This window comes from Cupressus sempervirens, chromosome 2, assembly GCF_028749045.1.
Source record: "Cupressus sempervirens isolate cs-2001-9-10 chromosome 2, ASM2874904v1, whole genome shotgun sequence".
NCBI classification, from domain to species: domain Eukaryota; kingdom Viridiplantae; phylum Streptophyta; class Pinopsida; order Cupressales; family Cupressaceae; genus Cupressus; species Cupressus sempervirens.
The window spans coordinates 35,316,542-35,339,963 of NC_143119.1; the positions used below are offsets into that span (position 1 = coordinate 35,316,542).

Consider the following 23,422-nt stretch of genomic DNA (forward strand, 5'->3'; position numbering starts at 1 on the left):
GAAAAAAATATGTCAGTTTGAGACATCATAGATTATGTCAGCAACAGAAGAGTCCTGAACAAATTTTGGGATGAGACTATTGAACCACTCCTCACCTGCATCATCCCATTCAATGGAACTCTGATAATTTGGGAAGATCACCATATCAACATTATCTAGATCATCCAACAGTGACTATTTTAATCAGTACTCCTTGGCACCAGCTGGATGAAGCAGTTCGTTAGTGTCAAGAATGATAATTCAGTCCATGATAGGATCATTGGACATCTGAAGCAAGTGAACTTTTGTTCCATCAACATAAATCTAATTGTCACAGTTCATGTGCTATGAATAGGACTAAAGAGCAGTGCTGCAAGAAGAAATTCAACATCAATAATCATGTTTTTGACATATTGCTAGATTGAATCCATTCTTCACAATCTGAAAGTTCTCATGAATTGTATATCTGCTTGATCTTGATTGCAGTAGGATTAGGGACAATCTCATGTTTAGCAGTAGCCCTCCGAAAAGAATTTAGGATTGACTGAAATATCTGCAGCATGGCCAAGCTTTGATGGCTTCGAGGATTTTGAAATCCTCCTGTAATTAGACCTGGTTTGGAATACGAGTCCCCTTTCTTCACAAAATAGTTAGTATATTCATCACAATTCCCTCATAGTGTAAGCCATGCCCTACAAGAAAGAGTTTTTTGGATTAACAAGGACTGCAAGTAAGATGCTTTTGCTTATATGAGGCTCCCTAATTTTTGCCACATTTGGGCTCCATCAGTGGCTCTTTCTAGGGACATATGCTCCTTGTGGGCATAATGAGATTCCAGCTATCTCTGGAGGAGCAGACCGAGCATCCATGCTTAACATGATGCATAATGAAATTGGGTGGCCCTAAGCCCCCCAAAAATGAACATCACTTCTTTCCTCTATCGAACACCCGATTCTGATTATGTAACACTTTGAACCTGCTGGTCCTGATGCCATCATTTGAATAGACAATACTCATTGCTTCATCAATATGGTCTTTGTTGTTCGTCTCATGTTTAGCCTTTGAGAAATTATTAGGTGTGCCATGACTTTTGCTAAGTGGAAGATTTCAATGCAATGTAGTGGTCATACAAGCATTGGAATGAATTTTCTTTTCTTGGTTGTCTGCTTGCACACAATCTGCCCCATCTTCATACTGCAGACATTGCTTATCTCCAGGAGAAGATTTCGTAAACGGTACAGATTCAAGTAATGTTACCTCCTCCTAATCAAGAACTCAATCAGATGTGACACTTTAAAAAATTTCAGAACTATTCTTCAACACATTCTCTTCATTGTACTTGGCTGATTCGAACTTATCTTCACATATTTGATACAACCTCTGCTCATAGGATGAATTGAAAGATGACTCACCTTCTAAATCTATATCATGAGTTTCATCAACTGCATTAGGCCTGTTATCCTCATCATGATGTTGATAGACTTGATTGCATGGAAAATCCTCTTCAAACAATGGACTCATGAACACAGAGAATTCAGACAATTCTTCATCTGCTTCGTCGTCAAACAATGGATTCAAGATCATTGAGACTTCAGACATACCTTCGTAGGAACTTTCATCTAAAATTTCCTCTTGTTCATATATTGCATGTTGTCCTATTTCATCTTTACTATTTGATTCTTTGGAATCATCATCTCCTTTATCCAATACACCCCCGGATATGTGTTGATCCTTCAAATTGATTACCATGGTGGACTGAGAAAAAATTTGAGCCAATATTCTCAACATGCTTCTTATATTCCATGTCTAACAAATTTGAAATTTCTTCCACACTGAGAGAATCCTCTTCCTCATTTTCACATTCACTAATATTTGTTGGCATATGAGTATCATCATGGATGAATTCTTCAACTTGGCTCAAAATTTCTTCCCCATTCAAGATTAGGAACACCCTCATGTGTTTGTTTCACTTCGGTACCACCTTCTTCCAATATCTGAAAAAGAAGCTTCAAATCAAGGTCACTTGGTGAGACTCCCAACTCTAAAAAATTTATGAATTCCACATATGGGGGCTTGATGTCTGATGGTATCTCATGATAAATGTTTGTCATCCTCATGTACAAATGTGCCGAAGACTCCCCTTTCAAGCCTCTCTAAACTGAAAAAGGCATCAAGTGGAGACATATTAGGATCATCTTCCATGTTGCAGCTTTGGGCTTCATATTGTTCATAACACATTTCATCTTCCTCACTACCATCATGAAATTCACATTGGAACCATTGTTAAAATTGTTTCCAAGATGAGATACATTGTGTAGGTAATGAATCATACACCTGTCTCACATTGTCTTTCAATGTTCTAACAAAAAGCTTCATCACTTGATCCTCTACGCTAACCTCATAGTGTTCTATGAATGTATAAAACGCATCCAAGTGCTAAATTGCTGATTCATCCCATTCTCTATGGAACTTTGGTACAAGTTGTGAAAGCTTTGGGGATAACTTGCTAGGTTCATAATCAAAATTGTTGAAATCCAATGGACTGATGTCATCTGGTATTAAAGGTTCTCTGAAATGATTAATACATTTAAATGAACTATCCACCATCTCCTTCCGAATCTTCTCCCTTAGCAGAACTTCCAACTGAAAATTGTATTGAATAGAGTCACAAACTCTTTCGAGGAATGTATTGATTGATCTTTCGAGTTCTCACTTCCAGCAAAGTACGCTTCCAAACAAACTGATACTTCTAATTCTGGTTGCGACATTAGAAATTCTGAGTAACCTCACAATATATATTGTGAGCAACTCTACCCAGCAGAGTCACCAATCTGTTGGTTCCCAAAACCATATACTGGAAATCCAAGAACTAGTCACTTCTCCGATAGGATTCTGCAATTAGTTGATGCAGAAGCATCGAGCTTAGGTTTTGGTGGAGTTATGCTTTTCATGGTTAGGGATGTGTTGGAGACACATTGGGGAACCTTTCCTCATGGCTGCATAGAGATTGGATGGATCATGTTGAAGTTAGAGTTGTTTTACCTCACAGCTGGAGTTGTATTTTCTAGTTTTGCAGGCTACTTGCAAGTTGCGTAACGAATTATACTTAATGAATGAGAGGATGCGCATTTTAGGGATTGAAGGGGGCCTAGAATAATACCTTCAGTCAAAGGCACAAGTCCTAGTTCATTATGAGTTGGGAGATATGGTCATTTTCCTAACGCATCAATTTTTTGCAAGTTTTAATGTCAAGTTTCTGCGCATGACTTTCATGATGAATGCACAGTTATCCTTAATGAATCAGCCTTTGCGCACTTAAGGAGTTGTAGAGGACCTAAATTACTACCTTCAATTAAGAGCACAAGTCTTGATTCAATCGAAGTTGGGAGATATCATGATTTTTCCCAGGTATCAATTTTCGGGCAGTTTTCATGAAAACATGTGGAGTTTTTGTCTTGCGCAATTTTGTATGAGGAAATGGGATCTTGTTATGATTGAGACATGTTATTGGGTCATGTGTGGACCTAAATATAACTTGTCATTTATTTGTGTTCATGCTTTTTCTAGTTTTGGTTTACTCTTCCAAGGCGGACCTATATTGTAATTAAATGCTTCAATAGCCAACTTATGGCTTAGCTGGCTTAGCTGGCTATTTAAGGAGCTTTTGTTGATGTAGAAATCATTAGTGGAGAAGTGTGGATCATTGGAGGATGATTTTGGAACATGCTTTGTAGGATTCGATATCATCAATAGTGGAGTAGCTGAGATAGCGAATTTGGAGAAGAGCTAGTGGTTGCGATTTAGAAACAAGGAGGTTGCTAGATAGCTTGCAAGCACAAGTTGAGTTCTTGGAGGTTTCTACCAAATTGTTGTTGTGTTACAGATCTAGGCTAGGTAGGATTTGAGTTGGATCTTGAGGGATCTTGCTGAACTATTGTAATTGCTTTGTTTTTTACCATAACTAGGAAGGACTTACAGCCCGACACTTTGATTGTAGTCAATTGTTTTATGAATAAAGAGTTGTGAATTGGTATCAAACCTTGTGTTATTGTTTATATTCTGTTGTGTGGTTATTTGTTGGGGGTTAGGACATCTCCATTGGGGATTCTCCTGCCTTGCACTGCATCAGGTGGTATCAGATGCAAGGTTTGATCTAGCTTGTTGATTGATCTTATCAGAGCACTGTTGTTCCTGAGCATGTAGACAGATTGCCAAAGTTGAGGTAGTTTGCACCAAGACCTTGGATTGAGAGGAGTTGATCTGAGAAGATATTAATCTTGTGGTGGATTTTTCTTTTTTGAGTCCTAGGTTGTGAGGTGGCAGATTATAGTTATGACTTGCAATTGCAAAGAACTTTCAGATGGATCAATGGATGCAAAGATGGAAGATTGATCTTGTTAAGGCATGATCGCAGAAAGTTTGTGGATTGCAGATCTGTTTTCCTAGACTTGTGATTTGTTCCTAGTTGTTTGTGCAAGGTGGTAGGTTGCGATCTGACTTGCAGAACATTTGAGTTTTCACAAGGAGCTTGGGAAGGATTTGATTGCATAAGGTTTGCGAAGATCTTAGAAGATGGCTTTGAGAGGATTGGACCCTCAGACGATTGTGAATCTTCGTGATGTGGTAGAGAGAAGGATCAATGAGACAATAGCTTGGGTCGATGTTGTTGTGGATGCTACTTTTGCTAAAAGAGTTGAGAAATAGAAGAAGGAAGTTGTATGCTATTGGAGTTGGAGTCTACCGATCCAAAAGAAAGTTGTATAGCTGGTTAGAAGACTTGTTTGAGAGAGAAGATGGCATTGCAAGGTTGAGGAGGTGGAAGTTGGTTTTGTTGATGTGCATTTCAGGGATTGAAGGGGGCCTAAAATACTACCTTTAGTCAAAGGCTCAAGTCCTAATTCATTATGAGTTGGGAGATATGGTCATTTTCCTAATGCATCGATTTTCTGCTAGTTTTCGCATCAAGTTTTTGTGCGTGACTTTCATGATGAATGCGCAATTATCTTTAATGAATCAGCCTTTGCACACTTAAGGCATTGTAGAGGACCTAAATTACTACCTTCGGTTAAGAGTACAAGCCTTGATTCAATCAAAGTTGGGAGATATCGTGATTTTGCTCGGGTATCGATTTTTGGGCAATTTTCATAGAAATATGTGGAGTTTTGATCTTGCACAATTTTGTATGAGGAAATGGGATCTTGTTATGATTGGGACATGTTATTGGGTCATGTGTGGAGCTAAATATAACTTGTCATTAATTTGTGTTCATGTTTGTTCTAGTTTTGGTTTACTCTTCCAAGGTGTTCATGTTATTGTAATTAAATGCTTGACTAGCCGACTTGTGGCTTAGCAGGCTATATAACGAGCTTGTGTTGATGTAGAAATCATTAGTGGAGAAGCCTGGATCATTGGAGGATGATTGTGGAACATGCTTTGGAGGATTCGATATCATCAATAGAGGAGTAGCTAAGATAGGGAATTTGGAGAAGAGCTAGTGGCTGTAGTTTAGAAACAAGAAGGTTGCTTGGTGGCTTGCAAGCACCAATTGAGATTTTGGAGGTTTCTACCAGATTGTTGTTGTGTTACAGATCTGGGCTAGCTAGGATTTGAGTTGAAACTTGAGGGATCTTGTTGAACTATTGTCATTGCTTTGTATTTGGCCATAACTAGGAAGGCCTTAGTAATCAATTGTTTTATGAATAAAGAGTTGTGAATTGGTATCAGATCCTGTGTTATTGTTTATATTTCGTTGTGTGGTTATTTGTTGGGGGGTTAGGACATCTCCATTGAAAATTCTCCTGCCTTGCACTGCATCATCAGTTCTACACAACGAACGATAATCACTTTGATTCCCCTACACTTCAAGCTCCACTACACCTAGGTGGGTAAACCTTATCCTCGAACCAAATAACTTGGTTCAGAGCTTTTCTAAAGAGAATTTTGAACTTTGGAGAGTTCTTCAGTTGGCAAAATCCTTGAACTCAATTAAAATGAAACTGAATGCTTAGTGGTAAAAAATGGTTGAACTGAATGAATGTTTTGTATAATATTTGTAAATAATTGATTTGATGCTTGTACGAAGAAAATTATAGATTTTCTAACTTCAATAATAAAAAGACCAGTACCTCTACTCATCCAGGCAATAGAGTCAACTATAATGAAGATTTTTATGTACAACTTTGTAACATTTTATGTACTTATATTGTTAACAATTTAATAATCAAGATGCGGCAAATCAAATATGTATGCAATCTTAAATTAGTCCAGATATTCACTATTTCTATGATGATCACATTCAAGATACTGAATGACCGTGTCCACTTATCTGTTATTTACATTGTTTACAGAATTTTTTTAAATGATTATAAAGGACAAATCAACTGTAGTTTAATTCTCCATGCCTTCAATACAAACAAAAAGCATAAAAGACTTTTATTTATTAATTATAATATAATAAATAAATTTATATTACAAAGTAATATCAAAGCTCCTTATTCGTCCTTACAAAAATACCTCTTTTATAAATGTTTCGTCGAATATGTCATTTTTCTAATTGTTTCTCTTTTTGGTCATGTTGGTGTCTATAAATATATTTTGAAGAGGTGTAAGAGCCGACTAGATACCAACATGATCTTTCAAATAAGTTTAATGTTAACTGAAGTCTTTAACTCCCTACAAGATTCTGGACAAGGTTATACAAATTTATATTATCGTGAAATTGCAGCCAAATCTATAGTTTGAGAAATTAATATTCCAAACAAAGTTTTTCCTTCTTTGTGCATGGACCAAGCTTCTGTAATGTTTTGTGTCACATTCCAGCCTACCTCTACGCTTGTTTCTCTGATAGCTTCTGTCTCCGCCTGGCTCTTCCATGGGCATATTATCTGGAAACAATTCACATGGAAAAAGATTCACCTTCGTAATTCCTTAATATACAATGACTTAGCATCATTGGCATACCATCTGTGTTTCATTTCCTCTTTAAACTTTTCGCTCATGTTAATAACCAGGTATCATTCGTTGGTAAATTTCTAATCACAATAACTGGTTCATTCCACACGACAGTTATCAAGAGCATTTCCACCTATATGACAGAAAATCTCTTTCCATTATGCTTTAATGGATGTCAATGCCTTGTTCAAAAGCTCCTATTTTGGCCTAGGCCAGGGAGAATACGAACAAAGGTCATAGAAGTTTGCTTTACACCCACAATAGAATTTTCTTGAAAGTCTCTGAAGTCTTTTCAACAAATCCATTTTGTGAATATCCTACAACCATTGCAGTCAATGTGATTGCATATCTTAAAGGTATGTTTTAAAAGAGTCAAATTTCATTGTCTGTTATATCACAGTTTGCATACATGTCGATCAAGGTCGTTGCAACTACAACATCTAACAAATTTTCTTTATCCTTTATGCTTCGATGAAGGTCCATGCTCTGTGCCAAACCTCCCATTTCAGCGAAGGCAAGGAGGAGGATGGCAAAGTTTGTGAAATCTTGTTTTACACTTGTCAATTGCATTTGCTTTAAAATATTTCCATTTCACAAGCAGGAGAGGATTTCCATCTCTTCTCACAGCACTGTGTTCCTTTGAAATAGTGAAAATGATGAGCAAACAGGAAAGGAACCGAACTTTCTATATGAAATGACAAAAAAAAAATAGAATCTTTCAAATGGTCAAAAGAACAAACTGAAATGGGAAAAGACAAGTGAACAGGAAAGGTTAGAGTTAAGAAGGATCCACAGGGCTTGGCCACTTAAAGCAGCCGATGGTTAGAGTATACTGGTTTAGCCTTCCCATTTGCGGGGATGCAACAGTTGTGAACTGACTTTGTAAAATATACAAAGAAGTTTGCATTTGTCAAAACACTACAAATCTACATCATGTAGGCAAACACTGAAACATATTTTTACCTATTACCTACACATGCTTTGAGCAAATCACTCTCAAAGAATTGTTCTGTGAATGATTTGCTTGTTGACAAATAACTTTTGCAGTGATATTATGCTTGCTAGCGTTCAAAAGATGCCCTGAACTGCAGAATAGAGTCTCAAGAGTAACCCATCGAAGACAATTTGAAAGTCTCAAGATGAACTAAGAAGACAAGATAGTTTTGTATTTGCTTCATGTTGATGACATGGTAAATATAATAAGAGGTTGATGAAGGGGTGAAACCACAATAGTAAGAGGCAGTGATTTTAAATAGATATACACAATGAAAGCCACTGTTATAAAAGAAAAGGATTAAGTAACCGAAGTGATAAGACATTGACAAAGAATCAAGATCATGAAGAACATAATGACAGCAGCGAAGAAAGTAAAGAGCAGCAGTCATAAGTTGGGACAGCAGCAAAAAAATTTGACAAGAGAATGCATATGACAGAAGGGGCAGTCCTATATGTTTGACAGAGACACCACTGTTAAAGAAGCAAAGTCAATTATAACATGGTTGATACAACAATTACCGAATATGTTGTGTTAAGAGAAAAGGGTGAGGATATGGCTGTCATAGAACACAGATATCAAGGTATTAAGATTAAGAAAACCATCCATGGCAGCCAAGAAGGAATCGATGACATAGAAAGGATGAGAGAGCAGTGATCAATGGTATGTATACAGATTTGATGAGGATGCTTGTAGATACCCGTGTTTTTCTATGAAACAGCGGAAAAATCCATTAGAGAAAGTAGCATGTTTTCAAGAAGACAAGACTTTTGCACTATATGGAATAACAATAAAGAATAGCATAAACTCATAGGGAGCAGCAATATATGATTAAAGGATGCCAAGATACAGTGAATGGAAAAGTATAAATATGCAAGAGTAGCAGGTTTCATGAGAAGATATCAGGGAAACAGCAGTTAATGTGAAAGGAAGGTCAAATTTCATCAAAGAGCAACAGCAACTAAAGATGTCAGAAAATCATATACAAGTATTAAATGCATGAATAATAGATGCCTTTAAAGGAAGAGCGGCTAAGTACGATTTTAACAGTACATCATGAACTAAGTCGCAAATTTTGAGTTGGAGTCTATGATAAGAAGTAGAGTTTCTTAACGCATATGCATTCACTTCCTCGGTCATATTTGTTTAGGATGTAGTTTTCACTGTTTTTGTGATAATTTTCCTCCATAAGAGAGCTTTTTACTGTCTTCAATGAGATCATATGCTGCTTCAAGAGTTTCATTTACTTTGTCAAGAGTCGCATACACTGCTTTAGAGAGTATTCACTATTCTTTGAGAGTTACTGTTCCATGTGAATCATTTACTGCTTTCATAGACCATTTTGAGAGATCTTTCACAACATTAAGATACCCTTCATCCAAGAGATTATTCGCTATTTTAAGAGCTATACACTGTGCAAGAGTGGTGATTTTTTTTTTAAAAGAGCATTTACTTTTAATGCAAAAAGCAATCTTCAATGCATGCATGTAAGATGGAGGATAAAAGAGGACAGCAAAGATCTCATTAAGAAAAGCAGTATGGAGTTGAAAATAAATAGTTTATTTATGAGGACAACAGTTCATCACAGAGAAACAACAATTTCAACAAAGAAGAGCAGGGATCTACTAAAGAAACCAAGTAGAAATATATAGTATCAAAGGAAATGCATTAATATCATGAAGGAATAGCTACCAAGAAAGTAGTCTCAATGATGATGATGAATGACATTCAATGCCGCCATGACAGTGTTTAAACTTTAAAGATTAAAAATCAGTGATTTACAAGATACAAAGCAAAGTTCAAGAATGAAAAGGCATGACAGTGGTGCAAGATTTTGTCACATATAGAAGTGATGTCCATGGAGAAAGGTCAGTGAGAAAGAGAACACTATCATGACAGTGAGAATTTTGTTCAATGAAATACAAAGAACAGAGGTCTGATGCTAAGGTCATGACAACCAAAACACATTGATATTGCAATGTACATTACAGTGGACGGCAAAGATTCAATAAATTTGCAGATCATCAAACCTAATGCCAAGGATAGTCACCTAATGAATGAAGAATGGGCAGTCCATCCTGAATTGGAGACAATTTGTTAAATCTTTTCAGTAAATTGAAAAAACTACCTATAACTCTGGACTTCATAGATAACAAGTGCAACTTATTTTTAAAAAACATATCTGATATCATTTTGATTCTTGCTCATTTAAATACATAGCGAAATTCAACGTAAACTAGATCTTGCATATCAACTAAACATTGTAAAAATGTAAATACATTTCGAGAAGAAAAGGCATGTCTATGAAAAGGGCCAAAATCTTGCTTAAAGGCCTCAAGTGTACTCTAGTTTACAAAGAGCTGGAAAGGACTTCACCTATTATAATCTTTCTATATTTAGAATTTAAAAATCAATTTTTTTGGCCAGTTCAATGTGTAAATGATCCGGCTCAAGTTGCAGTATAGAAAAAGCCAAAAGGCAAATCTTCAAAGAGATTGGGAGCTAACCGAGGTGTAGAGGTAGAAATAAGTTACTTCTAATTTATTAATTTCACAAGACCACAAAGGCGAAAGATTTTGAGGGTAATTCAAACCATTTTTATTAATTTCAAAAGTGAGGCTACGTATCATATATTTTAATATTTGAATTTGAATAGACTGACAAACAATAACCTCAGAACATCGTATTCATGTACTAGCTAAGTCGAATGCAATTTGAAATATAAAATTAAATTGAGACATGCATGAAGGTTTACAACAGCTAGGAAACATGTGTTGGTGACGTCATTTTACCATACAAACAATGTTATATTACATATGAAAATAAATTAACTTTCACATTTGTATCTGATTTTTTAAAATACAAAGCAAATTTTGGAACTCTGAGCAGCTTCAAACACCAATACTAAAATTAGAAATTCAATTTGATATCAATTTACCTCTGTACACAAGTCATAGATATTTTCATTGTGTGACAAACTGACAAAGTGAAAACTGCGAATATAAAGATGTGGTTACTAAAACAGAACAGCTTCATGGGATTAAGAGTATCCAAAATCACCCAAATCTAAATGCCTGCACTGGAGATCTTAATGTCATATTTCATTTTCGCTTTATGGACTTTTTAATCCAAATCAGTGTCACTATCACTGACATACCTCACTTTCGGCTTTTGCATTTTCTCCTCCCCCTCACTGTCGCTGTCAGTGATACCCTCTTCTCTAAATTCATATCGCATGCCACCATATTTTAATTGATAATAACGTCCAAGTACATACTTGCCCTTGGTACCTTTTCTGAGCACATCTTTGACGGTCTCAATTCCTTTTCTGGTAATGTAATTCTCAGAAATACGAAGCCATCTGAAATTGGGCTTGTTTGCAATAGCTTCCGCAGCGGCCTTAGCCCCAATTCCAGTCATAGCATTTGTGCTCAAATCAAGTACTTCGAGCTGCTCATGACTTTCCGAAATGGCTTTGCATATTACAACTGATCCATTATCCTCGAGTTTATTGACTCCTACATAAAATGCGGTCAGCAAATTCTTATCAGCAAGGCATTCTGCTAAAGCTGGAGCTGCTTTTGCCGTGATATCATTTCCTGAAACCATTAAAACTCTCAAGAATGGAGCTTTATCCTTGAGGCTGCGGGCAATAGCAATCATCCCTTCATCCTTAAGGTCATTGTTTCCTGCAAAAAATTCGGTCAGCAATTTCTTATCAGCAAGGCATTCTGCTAAAGCTGGAGCTGCTTTTGGCGTGATATGATTTCCAGAAACCATAAGAACTCTTAAAGATGGAGCTGTATCTTTGAGGCTGCAGGCAATAGCAATCATCCCTTCATCATGAAGATTTGTACAGCTTAAGTCAACTTCTGTGAGACCTAGATGTTTGTTAGTATCCGATATGGTCACAATTTCAAAGCTTCAAGTTTAGAGTTGTTGAACCACTTCGAACTAGAGTTTAGAGTTGTTGAACCACTTCGAACTAGAGTTTAGAGTAGTTCAAAGTAGTTCGATGGTTCAGAGGTCCAAGTTGGTTTTTTGGTTCAACATGCAGACTCAGATCAGGCTTAAGGTTGTCAAGTTCAATGATTCAAAGCAAAGGTATAAGGATCATTTAATCCAAGTTCAAAGGACTTCACAAGAAGTTTCACAGTTTCAGATGTTGAACTTCTTCGAACCACTTCGAACTGAAGTTCGAAGTAGTTCAAAGTAGTTCAGAATGGTTTAATGGTTCAAATAACCCATCTTGCAGGTTTAATAGAAACAAAGTTCAGACTCTTAGTTCAAGATGCATATTGGTTAGTTCAGAAAGATTTAGAATTCAGTTTGGGAGCTTGGTAGTCTCAATATTATAGAAGACTTCTGTGGTCTCCAAATGCAATAGTCAGCTTCATTCAATATTTTGAATTCAGTTGATACAACGTGGCTTACTGACTAACAAAATCAATTTCAAGTGTTCAACCCTAGAGTTCATATGCTGGGAATTCAAAAGGCATATAATCCGTACAGGTTATAGAGAAGGAACCTGCAGATTGAGAATAGTTTCAAATTCATTTCCAAGGAGGAAGAATGAGGTTCCATGGTCCAAAATGATGAAATGTATGTAAATGCAGCCTATGCTCGAGCTTGATGTAAGGGATGTATCAGACATGACATGGATGCACTAAAGTATTGGCTTAGTCAAGAAGTGTTATTGGAACCCGCGGTCTCTCTTTCTCACAACAAAATATAGCAAGCCCGAGGAAACCACAAATGTAGCTATGATGGGATACCCGATGTCTTTTAAAACTTAGAACACTCGCCGGTGCCCCATGAAACATGAGTAACAATTAAAATGGGGTGGCAAAGATATTAATGACAGGTTCACAAGCAATTGGCAATATCCAAAGGCGTAGCACCATGATATAAGCTTCCTATGATTAGGAAGTGAATTGCATGACAGGGGCACTTAGAATCGGGTCAAGAGATAAGTCACCTTGCAATAAAGTAGATGAAATGGAGGATGTCGCAGGCTCAGCAATAAAGCCGTGTGTTAATTATGAAGAAGCCGCGGGCTGCACCAGTATTGGCAGAAGACTCACAATTTGTGCCGCCATCAAATTCACTCTCAGTTGGAGGAATGAATGATTGTCACTAGAGATAGGAATGAATCTAAACTTCAGACACAAGGTCATCACTATCCATGTGTAGTATCTAAAGCCGTGCTGGTGATTGAGACTGCGGCAGCTTTGGTTTTGGTTCATCAGTCGATACAGTAGTGAGCGCAATGTATCTCTCTCGAGTCTAGGAGTACGTGGAGTTCAACAGAGAGACACTTATGTGATAGGAGCTTGTCATGGCAATGTTAAGACAATCTTGCTCTACGCCTCTATCATAGCTAAGTGTTCTTGGAAGGCCATTACATGAAGGGAATGTTGCAATAACCATCCAAAGATGTAGCTCGGGTTGGGAAAAAGCTCTTCATTTTTTTATATAATATGCCTTCACATACTATGCCCTCTCCTGATTGATGGAAACAGACCCGCAAGCCAAATACATAAAGGCTCCAAGCACAGAAAGAAGACTGCTACGAAAACATGCATGTGTATCTTTGTGATCCCGAAGCACTGGGTATCTATTCTTCGAAGTAAGCTAAGCCCACATCTAATTTCTGAAAATACGATGGTAGAACTTGGAAGACTTCCTATTTATGTCATCGAGAGGAGGGTAGTGATTACTTTGGAACACTAAAGCATGATAAAGACCAAATTTGAATAATGACTTGGTAAGATGAAGATAGGTACCCGTGAATGGAAATAGACAGTAAGGAGCAAACTATACTATATTGTTTTATTCGACATGATATTGGTCTTTAATACATTACCTTTCCTTAATAAAAGGATATGTAACATTATTTAAATAATTGGGGGCATATCAAAGGAACAGTTTTGATAACTAAAAAGCAAACAGATCTTAAGAAGTCAAATAGATCACGGAAACAAAGAGAGGAGGGGAATGTAAATGAATTTGAAAGGTCGAATTTGCATCATGCCCTTTTCCTCTCCGAAAATCATTGACAGGTGTAGAGTCAGGTGCCAATCATCTCCCAAAGATTACTTGATGCTTCTTGTGCAGTGTCATTAATCAAAGGTGACCAAATATTAAGGAATGTGGATGGACTATATAGATGTATCTCATGTTATGATTCTAGGAGAAGGCTATCGATTATGGGAAGATTGGAAGATAAAGGAGAGTGCAATATCAAAGGTCAACTTTTTACCAAGAATCAGTTATGAAACTGAAAGGTCACGGGAAGGAGAAAGATTAAATAAGTGAACAGCAGAGTAATAAGCATTCCACTGTTTCTTCTGGCAGCTACAGACTGTGTGCTGTGAGCAGGGGGAGATTTTTCAGTTCTGAGGTAAAAGAATGCAGACTTTGGAGCTGTAGCAGAACAGAGCTTTACTTGCTAAACTTTGTGTTAGTGATTAAAGAGGAATTTGATTTTGAAATGTAATGTAGGAGAGATGGTTTTCATTTTCTGATGTATATGTAATAGGATCTTTGTAGTCTTTTACATCTTAAAGAGGGGAGGTTTGAAAGATATCTGTAAATTAGAACTTTAAGTCTATGTAGTTTTCTTTCCACTGATGGTTATGTTGCTGTAACTTTCAGTTTTCTTTAAGCGCATCAGATATGCTATTTTCTGAACGCATTTGATATCAGGATCTTCTGGAAGCTTTGATTTGTCTTTTCTCAAAGAGATGGAAATTGTTCTTTGACTTTTGTCCTTTGTAATGCAGTGTACAGCAGGTTAACTTTGTGTAATTTGTTTTATTCGGTTTCCTTTCTTTTTAGTTCTTAGGTTTCGCGTCTATTCTGTGTTTACGGACAGATGCTTGTTATCCTTTTGTGCTTTCTGGTCAAAAGTACCTATAATTAATTCATTGTAAACCTTGCACGGGGAGTTGTACCTGATAAAATTTAGAGGAAGGTTATATAAAAACCTATCCAACTGTTGGTGCTAGTTTGTCCTTTCATTTGGGCATTCAGGGTCGGATTTGCACGCATTTCCTCGAAGGACAATCTGTTCACTAACAATGTCCAGAGATGACTTGGCTCAGGTGAAAAATGCGCACTTTTTTGGTAAAATTGCTCCTTTTTAACATACTGCCTTCCGCCAAAGCTCCTCTTGAAGCCATAGCGCCACAGATGCCATTGTCGTTTTTTGAGAAATTGAAATCGTCCAGAGCAATGCATTTCTTAACAATCTTCTGTCATGTCCCCTTTTTAAATAATTAAAAAATAATAATCTTTGCTAAGGCAGGCAGGCCCAAGCAAGTGAAGTTTCAGAAAAAGGGGGTTAATCTTTGGAAACCGTTGGACTAATAAATGAAAATTATTATTAAAATATGTTTCATTAACCTCTCTTGGACGTGAGTTACGGTTATGCCCTCTTTTAAGGGGTTTGGAGGCATTTTGGGCTGATTCCAGAACTTGATTTTTGCTCATTCTTTGTTATTCTTTAGAGGCTGCCAAACCTGTGGAGAAGGAGACCCAAGAACGAGAGTTTACAAGTTTTCAGGGAGACCCAAGAACGGGAGTTTGCAGGTTTCTAGGAAGGCTAAGGACGGGAGTTTGAAGTCATTCCATGTGCATGCTCATACAGAGTTTGCCTTTGTGCTGAACAGTGCATATTTGGGGGTTTTTGAGTGTGTTTTTTGTATAAGTTTGATGTTTTCAGTTGAGTATTTCATATCAGTTTGGGTTGCTGCTGTATTTCAGAATTTAAGGTGTTAAAATAGAGCTGAATATATGTATTGGGACGTGATTAAACTTCTGAGATAGTTTATTAGTGTTTTGTGGTGTTTTCGGGCATTTTTGTGTTAATTTCGGAAGCCCGATGAGCATAGTTTTTGTCCTACATTTGTGAGCTATTGTTTTAAGGCTATACAGATCTGAAAATGTCATTTTGTAGGCCATTATGCTACTGAAATTTCTGTAAAAATTTCCATTTTCAGATTTATTAATAATAGGTGAAGCTGTGAAGCTTTTGGCACCATTTCTGGCATACCCGATTTGGGGTTTCTTGAGAAATTTGGAGGATCTTTGTGATATTAGTTGTTTGGTCTTAAAGATCTGATTAAAGGTTGGAAATATCATACAAAATCAGTAAAGGGACATTTCAGTGGTATCAGAGCCATGATCTTGCCAGCCTGAGGGTTTGTAGAAGTTTGCATGTCAATTTTGACAACTACCCAGATCTTGCATTTCAGTTTTGAGAACTACTCAAATCTTGCATGTCATAATTTATGACTGCATGTTGCTTCTAATCAGCTGCATGTCAAAATTTATGGTTGCATGCTACTTCTAATCATTTGCATGTTAGTTCTTAATGAATTTGGTGGTTGCATGTTGCTTCTAATCAGTTGCATGTCAAAATCTATGGTTGCATGCTACTTCTAATCATTTGCATGTTAGTTCTTGGTGTTTGAAGAAGTTATATCCTATTGGGGTTACACTCTACTTTATCCAGAATGGACAGGTATAGTACAGAGTCTCAGAGGACACAATCTTGGACAATTGATATCCAGAGTCAAAACAGTAAAAAGGATGGTTATTTAGACATTCCAGATAAACTTATGAAAATAAGCCATGACATGTCTGAACAGTTGGTTGAGCACCACCGTATAATGAATGACATGTTGTCCGACCTAGCTAAGGTGGATAAGTTGACTGGATTTCTATTTGGCAGATTTTCTCACAGGACAAATGACACAATTCCCAAGAACTTGCTTGAGGAGTTTGAGAAACTAGCTGATAGCTAGGTAGAGGTCTCAGATTCTACTTTGCCACAGGAGGTGGTGGGAAAGGATATTACACAGATTGATAGTAACGGTCAACTTGATACTCAAATTGAGACAATTGTTTACAGGTCGTCAAAGGGTGATGCCACAGGTATTCAGGATGGTATAGTTACAACAGGCATTGACTACAGTGTAGTGGGTTTAGATGATGATTATGAGGATGTTGTTGTGCAGGATGGTGAGATACTTGGTAGAGATGAGCAGACATTGAGCATTCATGATTTTGCTAAGAAAGAGTACCAGGCACAGTTAGATGCTTCATCACATGAGGTTGAGGCTGGTAGTACTTCACATGATTTGTCCAGCCAGCTGAAGGTGAACAAAGATAGTATTGTGACTTCATTATCTCATCATGACAGGTATGTGGAGTTAGTTGGTATTGGTCATATTACTTAGGTGAGGAGTTTGCTTGAGTTACCAGTTGGTTCTAGTTTACGATTATGGACTCGAGATTGTTATATTGGCGTTTGGGATTCAGTTGACTGGAGATCTTTAACACTTTTTGGTAGCAGTGTTTGTTTGGGTGCTATCATGGATTTGATTAGCAGATTACACGGTGTTGTCTTTTCTTGTGCCAGTATCTTGTCTGATGTTGGTATTAGTTTTTATACACCGATGTTGGGCTTTGTTCATATATCCAGTCGACCATACTTGCTGGAATGTGTTGATGATATTTCATATTTGGCAGTGTGTATAGATGAGTCCCGGGATCATATTGGCATTGATGACATCCAGGAGGATGCAGTGGGCAGTTTTGAAGACTTAGTCTCGTTGGGTATAGAGGAGTTGGACAGCAATGCTAATGTTTTTGATACTCTGTATGTTGATATGAGCTTTAGATTTGATTTGCAGGATATGGATGGTAATACTCTAGAGACTAGTAACTTTGAGGATACTCCTTTAGATAGTGCATCAGAGGAGGTTTGTAGAAGACAGTCAAGCCAGTGCCATCATGTGTCTAATCAGTTGAGAGTTAGTGACCGAGACATTGCTATCACTTGCCAGCATTTCGATGCTGCTCGTCAATTGTTAGCAGTTTATTGATGGGGTTCTCCTACTAGTGATGAGCAGGAAGGCAGTTATCTTTCCTTGACAGAGATCCACTCTTTATGGGAGGCTATTCGGATTTTGAGACAAAATTATATGCAGTTGGTAGCTGACAGAGATTATCTTATGGAGTGGGGCAATACAACATATGATGCATTGTTGGCCAAGGAAGATGAGGTGAGTGAGTTTACTGAGCAGCTTGAGGTGACTTCTGAGATTCTTGAGAGTACACAGTTGGCTTTCAAGGAGTCACAGTTTCATTTGGCTAAGGTGACCATGGAGTTAGAGCGACTACAGTCTTTACCTGATTCTATACAGTCACAAGCTATGGTGTTTGGTGATCCGAGGATGTCCATGGCCGAGATTGTCAGAGACAGTGGAGATGGGGATGCATCCATCCTTGATACTAAAATTGGCATATCAGGTTCATTCCCACTAGAGTCAGGTTTAGTTGAGTTGGGTGTTGTAGCAGATTGTTGTATGCCTGACAGGGTGGTGGCCTCTAGTACTGAAGGCACGAAGACTAGAGATGTATCAAAGATCATGTGTGATGTTGGTGAGTCGGCAGTTGGCATGGTTCCTGCTAGTAATACTACTCCCTTGGTGATATCTTCGGAGGTAGTAGTCAGTTCCAACATGGTTAATGATCAATTGCAATTAGTTTCATCTAGATTACAGTCTAAGCCACTGACTGAGATTGGCGAATTCTATCGGCATTACACTGTGAGGTACGCTCATCAATTTACCTTTGATGACCATGTTGATGAGATGATGATACAGAGATGTACTTTGGTTCCTAGTGCTTATCATCAGTTATGGAATAGTTTGATGCCTCAAGATGAGAGTTGTGATGAGCATGACATGGTGATAGGTTTTGTAGTTGACAGCTTGATAATATATGACTTAGAGCAAGAGTTTGAGAGTGATGCTTCAGTGGGTGTTGCTATTGATTCTACTCCTTTAGCTATGACATCTCTTGACTTAGCTAGTGATCAGTTACAGTGGGTTGTATCACTTGTTCATGGTGAGTTGTTGACTAAGGTTGGTTTTTTTAATCAACATTATATTGCAGGGTATGTACATCAGTTAGCATTTGATCCTTGTTTTGAGGAGTTGATGGCAGGCAAATTTGGTTTGGATTCCATTTCTTACTCTTTATCTTGTAATGTCTTTTCACCATCAGCAGTGCATGGGAGTTATGATTATGAGATAGTGGCCGGTGATTTGCAGAGTTGTGTTGACTGCAGGAGTTGTACAGTGTGTGGATTCTCCATACTTGGTATAGTTTCATTCGAGAGCGTTCACCATTGTTGCAGAGCTGGATTGTACATTCCGTATAGGCCAGTGGGATGCATTGATGGTATTTACTGTATTGGTAGTTTGATTTGTCCGCTTTACTTGGGTTCTGATGTTCTAAGAGTTTGTGTCTCATGGGTTTTTGACTGTGGTAGTGGTGATTTTGGAATTTGGTTGAGCTATAATTGTCAGTTTGATTATGGATTCCTCTTGGTCATATTGCAGAGGATATTGCAAGAGCCTGTGTTAATTGGTAGTAGTATAGTTCATGACTACATTTGGGATCCAGGTGGATTGATTGGTTTATTGTTCAGCCATTGCTTGAGGACAAGCAATGTTTGGGAGGGGAGGACTTGTCATGTCCCATTTTTAAATAATTAAAAAATAATAATGTTTGCTAAGGCAGGCAGGCCCAAGAAAGTGAAGTTTCGAAAAAAAAGGGTTAATCTTTGAAAACCGTTGGACTAATAAATGAAAATTAATATTAAAATATGTTTCATTAACCTCTCTTGGACGTGAGTTACAGTTATGCCCTCTTTTAAGGGGTTTGGAAGCATTTTGGGCTGATTCCAGAACTTGATTTTTGCTCATTCTTTGTTATTCTTCAAAGGCTGCCAAACCTGTGGAGAGGGAGACCCAAGAACGGGAGTTTGCAGGTTTCCAGGGAGACCCAAGAACGGGAGTTTGTAAGTTTCCAGGAAGGCTAAGGACGGGAGTTTGAAGCCATTCCATGCGCATGCTCATACAGAGTTTGCCTTTGTGCTGAACAGTGCAGATTTGTGAGTTTTCGAGTGTGTTTTTTGTATGAGTTTGGTGTTTTCAGTTGAGTATTTCATATCAATTTGGGTTGCTGTTGTATTTCAAAATTTAAGGTGTTAAAATAAAGCTGAATATATGTATTGAGACGTGATTAAATTTCTGAGATAGTTTATTAGTGTTTTGTGGTGTTTTCGAGTATTTTTGTGTTAATTTCGGAAGCCCGATGAGCATAGTTTTGGTCCTACATTTGTGAGCTGTTGTTTTAAGGCTATACAGATCTGGAAATGTCATTTTGTAGACAATTATGTTGCTGAAATTTTTTTAAAAATTTCTATTTTCAAATTTATTAATAATAGGTGAAGCTGTGAAACTTTTGGCACCATTTCTGGCATACCCGATTTGGGGTTTTTTGAGAAATTTGGAAGATCTTTGAGATATTAATTGTTTGATCTTAAAGATCTGATTAAAGGTTGGAAATATCATACAAAATCAGTAAAGATACATTTCATCTTCGCAAGGGTCTCTGCATCGTCTCCTTTTTCCGGGTAAATGACAAAGAAACTATTAATCCTTTAAATAGATGGAAAAAGCTCAAAAATGGCTCCAACAGCTTCTAGGCAAACGTTGCTAATAATGAATCCCAATTTTTCCACCTCTTTCAGAGATTTCACGAGTGGTGCAAAAGCTTCGACGGCCTTCTCTCCCAATTCCCCAAAATCAATAGTCAAGGATCTCAGCATGCACCCTTCTAAAGCAGATGAAAATATTTTCATAACCTCAAGTGCCTCATCCTCAGATCTTCTGCACAGAAAATTTCTAAGATCCACATCTTTTAAAGTTTTGCGAATATCCATCAGGAATCTTTTTGCAACAAGGGCCGCTTCCACTCCATAGCTACGATTGCCAATGCATATCTTGGTACAAGAATCCTTCAGCTCTTCCAATGGCCTGAAGAGCTCTATGGTTAAAGGTTCGTCAACAAATCCCCCCCATTCCCCTCTTGATATATCAAACTCAGTTTCTCTCACTTCAACTATCTCTTCATCTGCTTCTTCAACCGTTTCTTCATCTGTTTCAGGAGACGCTTCTTCATCTACTTCTTCAATTGTTTCTTCATCTATTTCAGGGAATGGTTCCATGGCATTAGGGTTTTCTGTTTCCGCGGGAGGTCCTCGCTCAAAGGCATCTGTTATATCTTCTATTTCTTCTGCATGTTCTCCTGCCCTTTCTGTTGCAGGCGAGAGTTTCGTGAATGATATTCTATCTGCATGACTCTGAATAGTGTCCATGACCTATAACAAAAGAAAAAGTGCCCTGTACCAAAACACCCAAGACGAGATTTTGTAGATATATGGTCAGAAAATCATAATACAGCTAATTTCAAAAAATGAGGAGTTGCAGGTAGATGTTTGAATAAAATAATTTTGAGCGAAAAAGAATGCAATACAGGATCGTGTACCTGAAAACTCTTCCAGTCGTTACAATATATTCAAAAAATTGTGTGGCAAGGGTAGAATTCAATAAATTTCTCAGAAAACTCGTTACGCAGAAGTATGTTTAAAACATAGAAGAGAGTGCAAGACCTTCAAAATAATCTCGCCCGCTTCGTACAAAGTCCGTTTTGCCGCACTATTATGCTGCTATCTGTTGCCCTCAATCAGTTGTTGTCGCTTTCCGTTGGCTTGCGTTATACTGACTTTTTAGTTCCCCTGTCCATCTTTAGTTTCTGCTTTTACATCGGCCCTGTTTTTAAACATTAAAAACAAAACTTAATTTAACTTTTTATTAGAAACATTAAATATAAAAATAAAAATTTGAAATCCAAAATTTACTAAAAACAAAATTCCAAGTAGCTAACTTTTTATTAGAAACATTAAATATAAAAATATAAAAAATGAAATATAAAATTAGCAAAATTCAAAGTAGCTATTTACAAATATATTAATTTATTAATAGAAAAAGACTATTCAAAAAAAATAGCTATTTTCATTGTATTTTTTTATTGCCCGACAAGTAGATTAATTTATTTAGGATTTCTATTTGTTTTTGGTTTTATTAAAGATTGTTAATAAATAGTTAATTTCATTTTTTTAATTACACTTTATATTTATTTTTTAATTTATTTTTTCTAATATAAAATTAAATTGAATTTTAGGTTGTATATTTAAAAAATAATAATTTAGCCTCCATGAGTGAGGCAAGTTGGTTTGAGGTTGTGGGTAGATCCCCGCAATCTCAAGTACAACTCCTTGGCACATCATTCCTGCCACAGACAGACACTTGGGGGAAGTGATGGTTATCCCATGGCCAAAGGAACTAGTCTCACCCTAAATACCCTTCCAAACCAAATTTTTAAAAAAATTAAAAAATTTAATAATTAAAATATATCTGTACTATTAATTTAATTTTATATATATTAAATTATGATTGTTTAAAATCAATTTAAACAATTTTTGAATAATTAATAATCAGAATATAGTTTAAAAAAATTATTAATAATTATGTTCTTAATAAATATATTTCACATTTTTAGATAAATAAATATATATAAATATTACAAATTTATGTTTATATAATATAATTATATTTATTAGTCCCTACCTATTTATTAGTCCCTACCTATTAATCTCTTGATGTATGGACAACCTTTGCTTATCCTATGATCTATTTAAGTTTCTTTATTAAACTGAATATTTTGCTTTTTGTTTCTTTTTTTTCACTGGTTGTTCCCATTTTTCCTGGGGATGTTTTTCTTTTTCCTTTCAAAAATTAGATGGAAATTTTAGACGTTGAACAAAAATGTGGAGTCTAAAACAACATTCATCTGGTTTATCTAGAGTGTTCTACTACACATCTTATTTAGGTCACATGTCGTCACAAAGGTTGCACATTTTTACTATTTACATGTGTTTTTCACGGTCACATTGTCTATGTTTTTGGGTTATCCCATTACTCTTCACTTGGGTAGACTCATTTGGACAAAGCAATTGGAAGGAAATAGAGTGATTATGCATCCTCGTATTATATGTGCTCATGAATTCCATGGATGTTATTAACAGTTTTGAGAGTTATTATGTTGAGTGAATCACACATCATTTTGCCTGGTAAATAGCATCTAATTTCATTCCATTTCTATATAGATTTGTGAGGCACTATGAAGTTTTTTGGCAATTTTGATAGTAACTGCTTGCCTTAAGGAGATTTTCCCATCACCAATCCACTTCAAATTGAAAGCATTTAGCCAAGTAAATATGGGGAGAAAATATTGTCTACAACATTAACTCTTGTACATTATTTAATGGCCAGGCTAGAGACTTAATTCAAGAACTGTACACATATGCATATATAACAGGATCCGGACATATGGAGAATTGACAAGATTGTAAAGAATTTTCCCAAGGTTATGTATCCCAATACGTAAACCTAACAGACCTTAAATGCTAGGGTGTGTCTCTTGATTATATTTTGTCAGTTTTCCTCTGAGTTGCATTTATCTTTGGTCCAATCCCAGTCGATGTGCAGTATATCATATTCATGGTTTTGGGTT

General features: G+C 36.7%; 1 protein-coding gene across 1 annotated transcript; it reads right to left on the reverse strand.

Moving 5' to 3' along the window:
- Positions 1-20,303: 20,303 nt before the first annotated feature.
- On the reverse strand, positions 20,304-21,481 carry LOC149570942 (RAN GTPase-activating protein 2-like). The gene is made up of 2 exons (XM_089808299.1): positions 21,335-21,481; positions 20,304-21,189 (listed from the first exon to the last, which is right to left on the reverse strand). The coding sequence occupies exon 2, from the start codon at positions 21,162-21,164 to the stop codon at positions 20,448-20,450; it is 717 nt and encodes a 238-aa protein (XP_089664425.1). The 5' UTR covers positions 21,165-21,189; positions 21,335-21,481; the 3' UTR covers positions 20,304-20,447.
- Between the last annotated feature and the right edge of the window lie 1,941 nt (positions 21,482-23,422).

Excerpts from the sequence above, each read along its gene's own strand:
- LOC149570942 (XM_089808299.1), bottom strand. The coding sequence starts at position 21,164 with ATGGACACTATTCAGAGTCATGCAGATAGAATATCATTCACGAAACTC.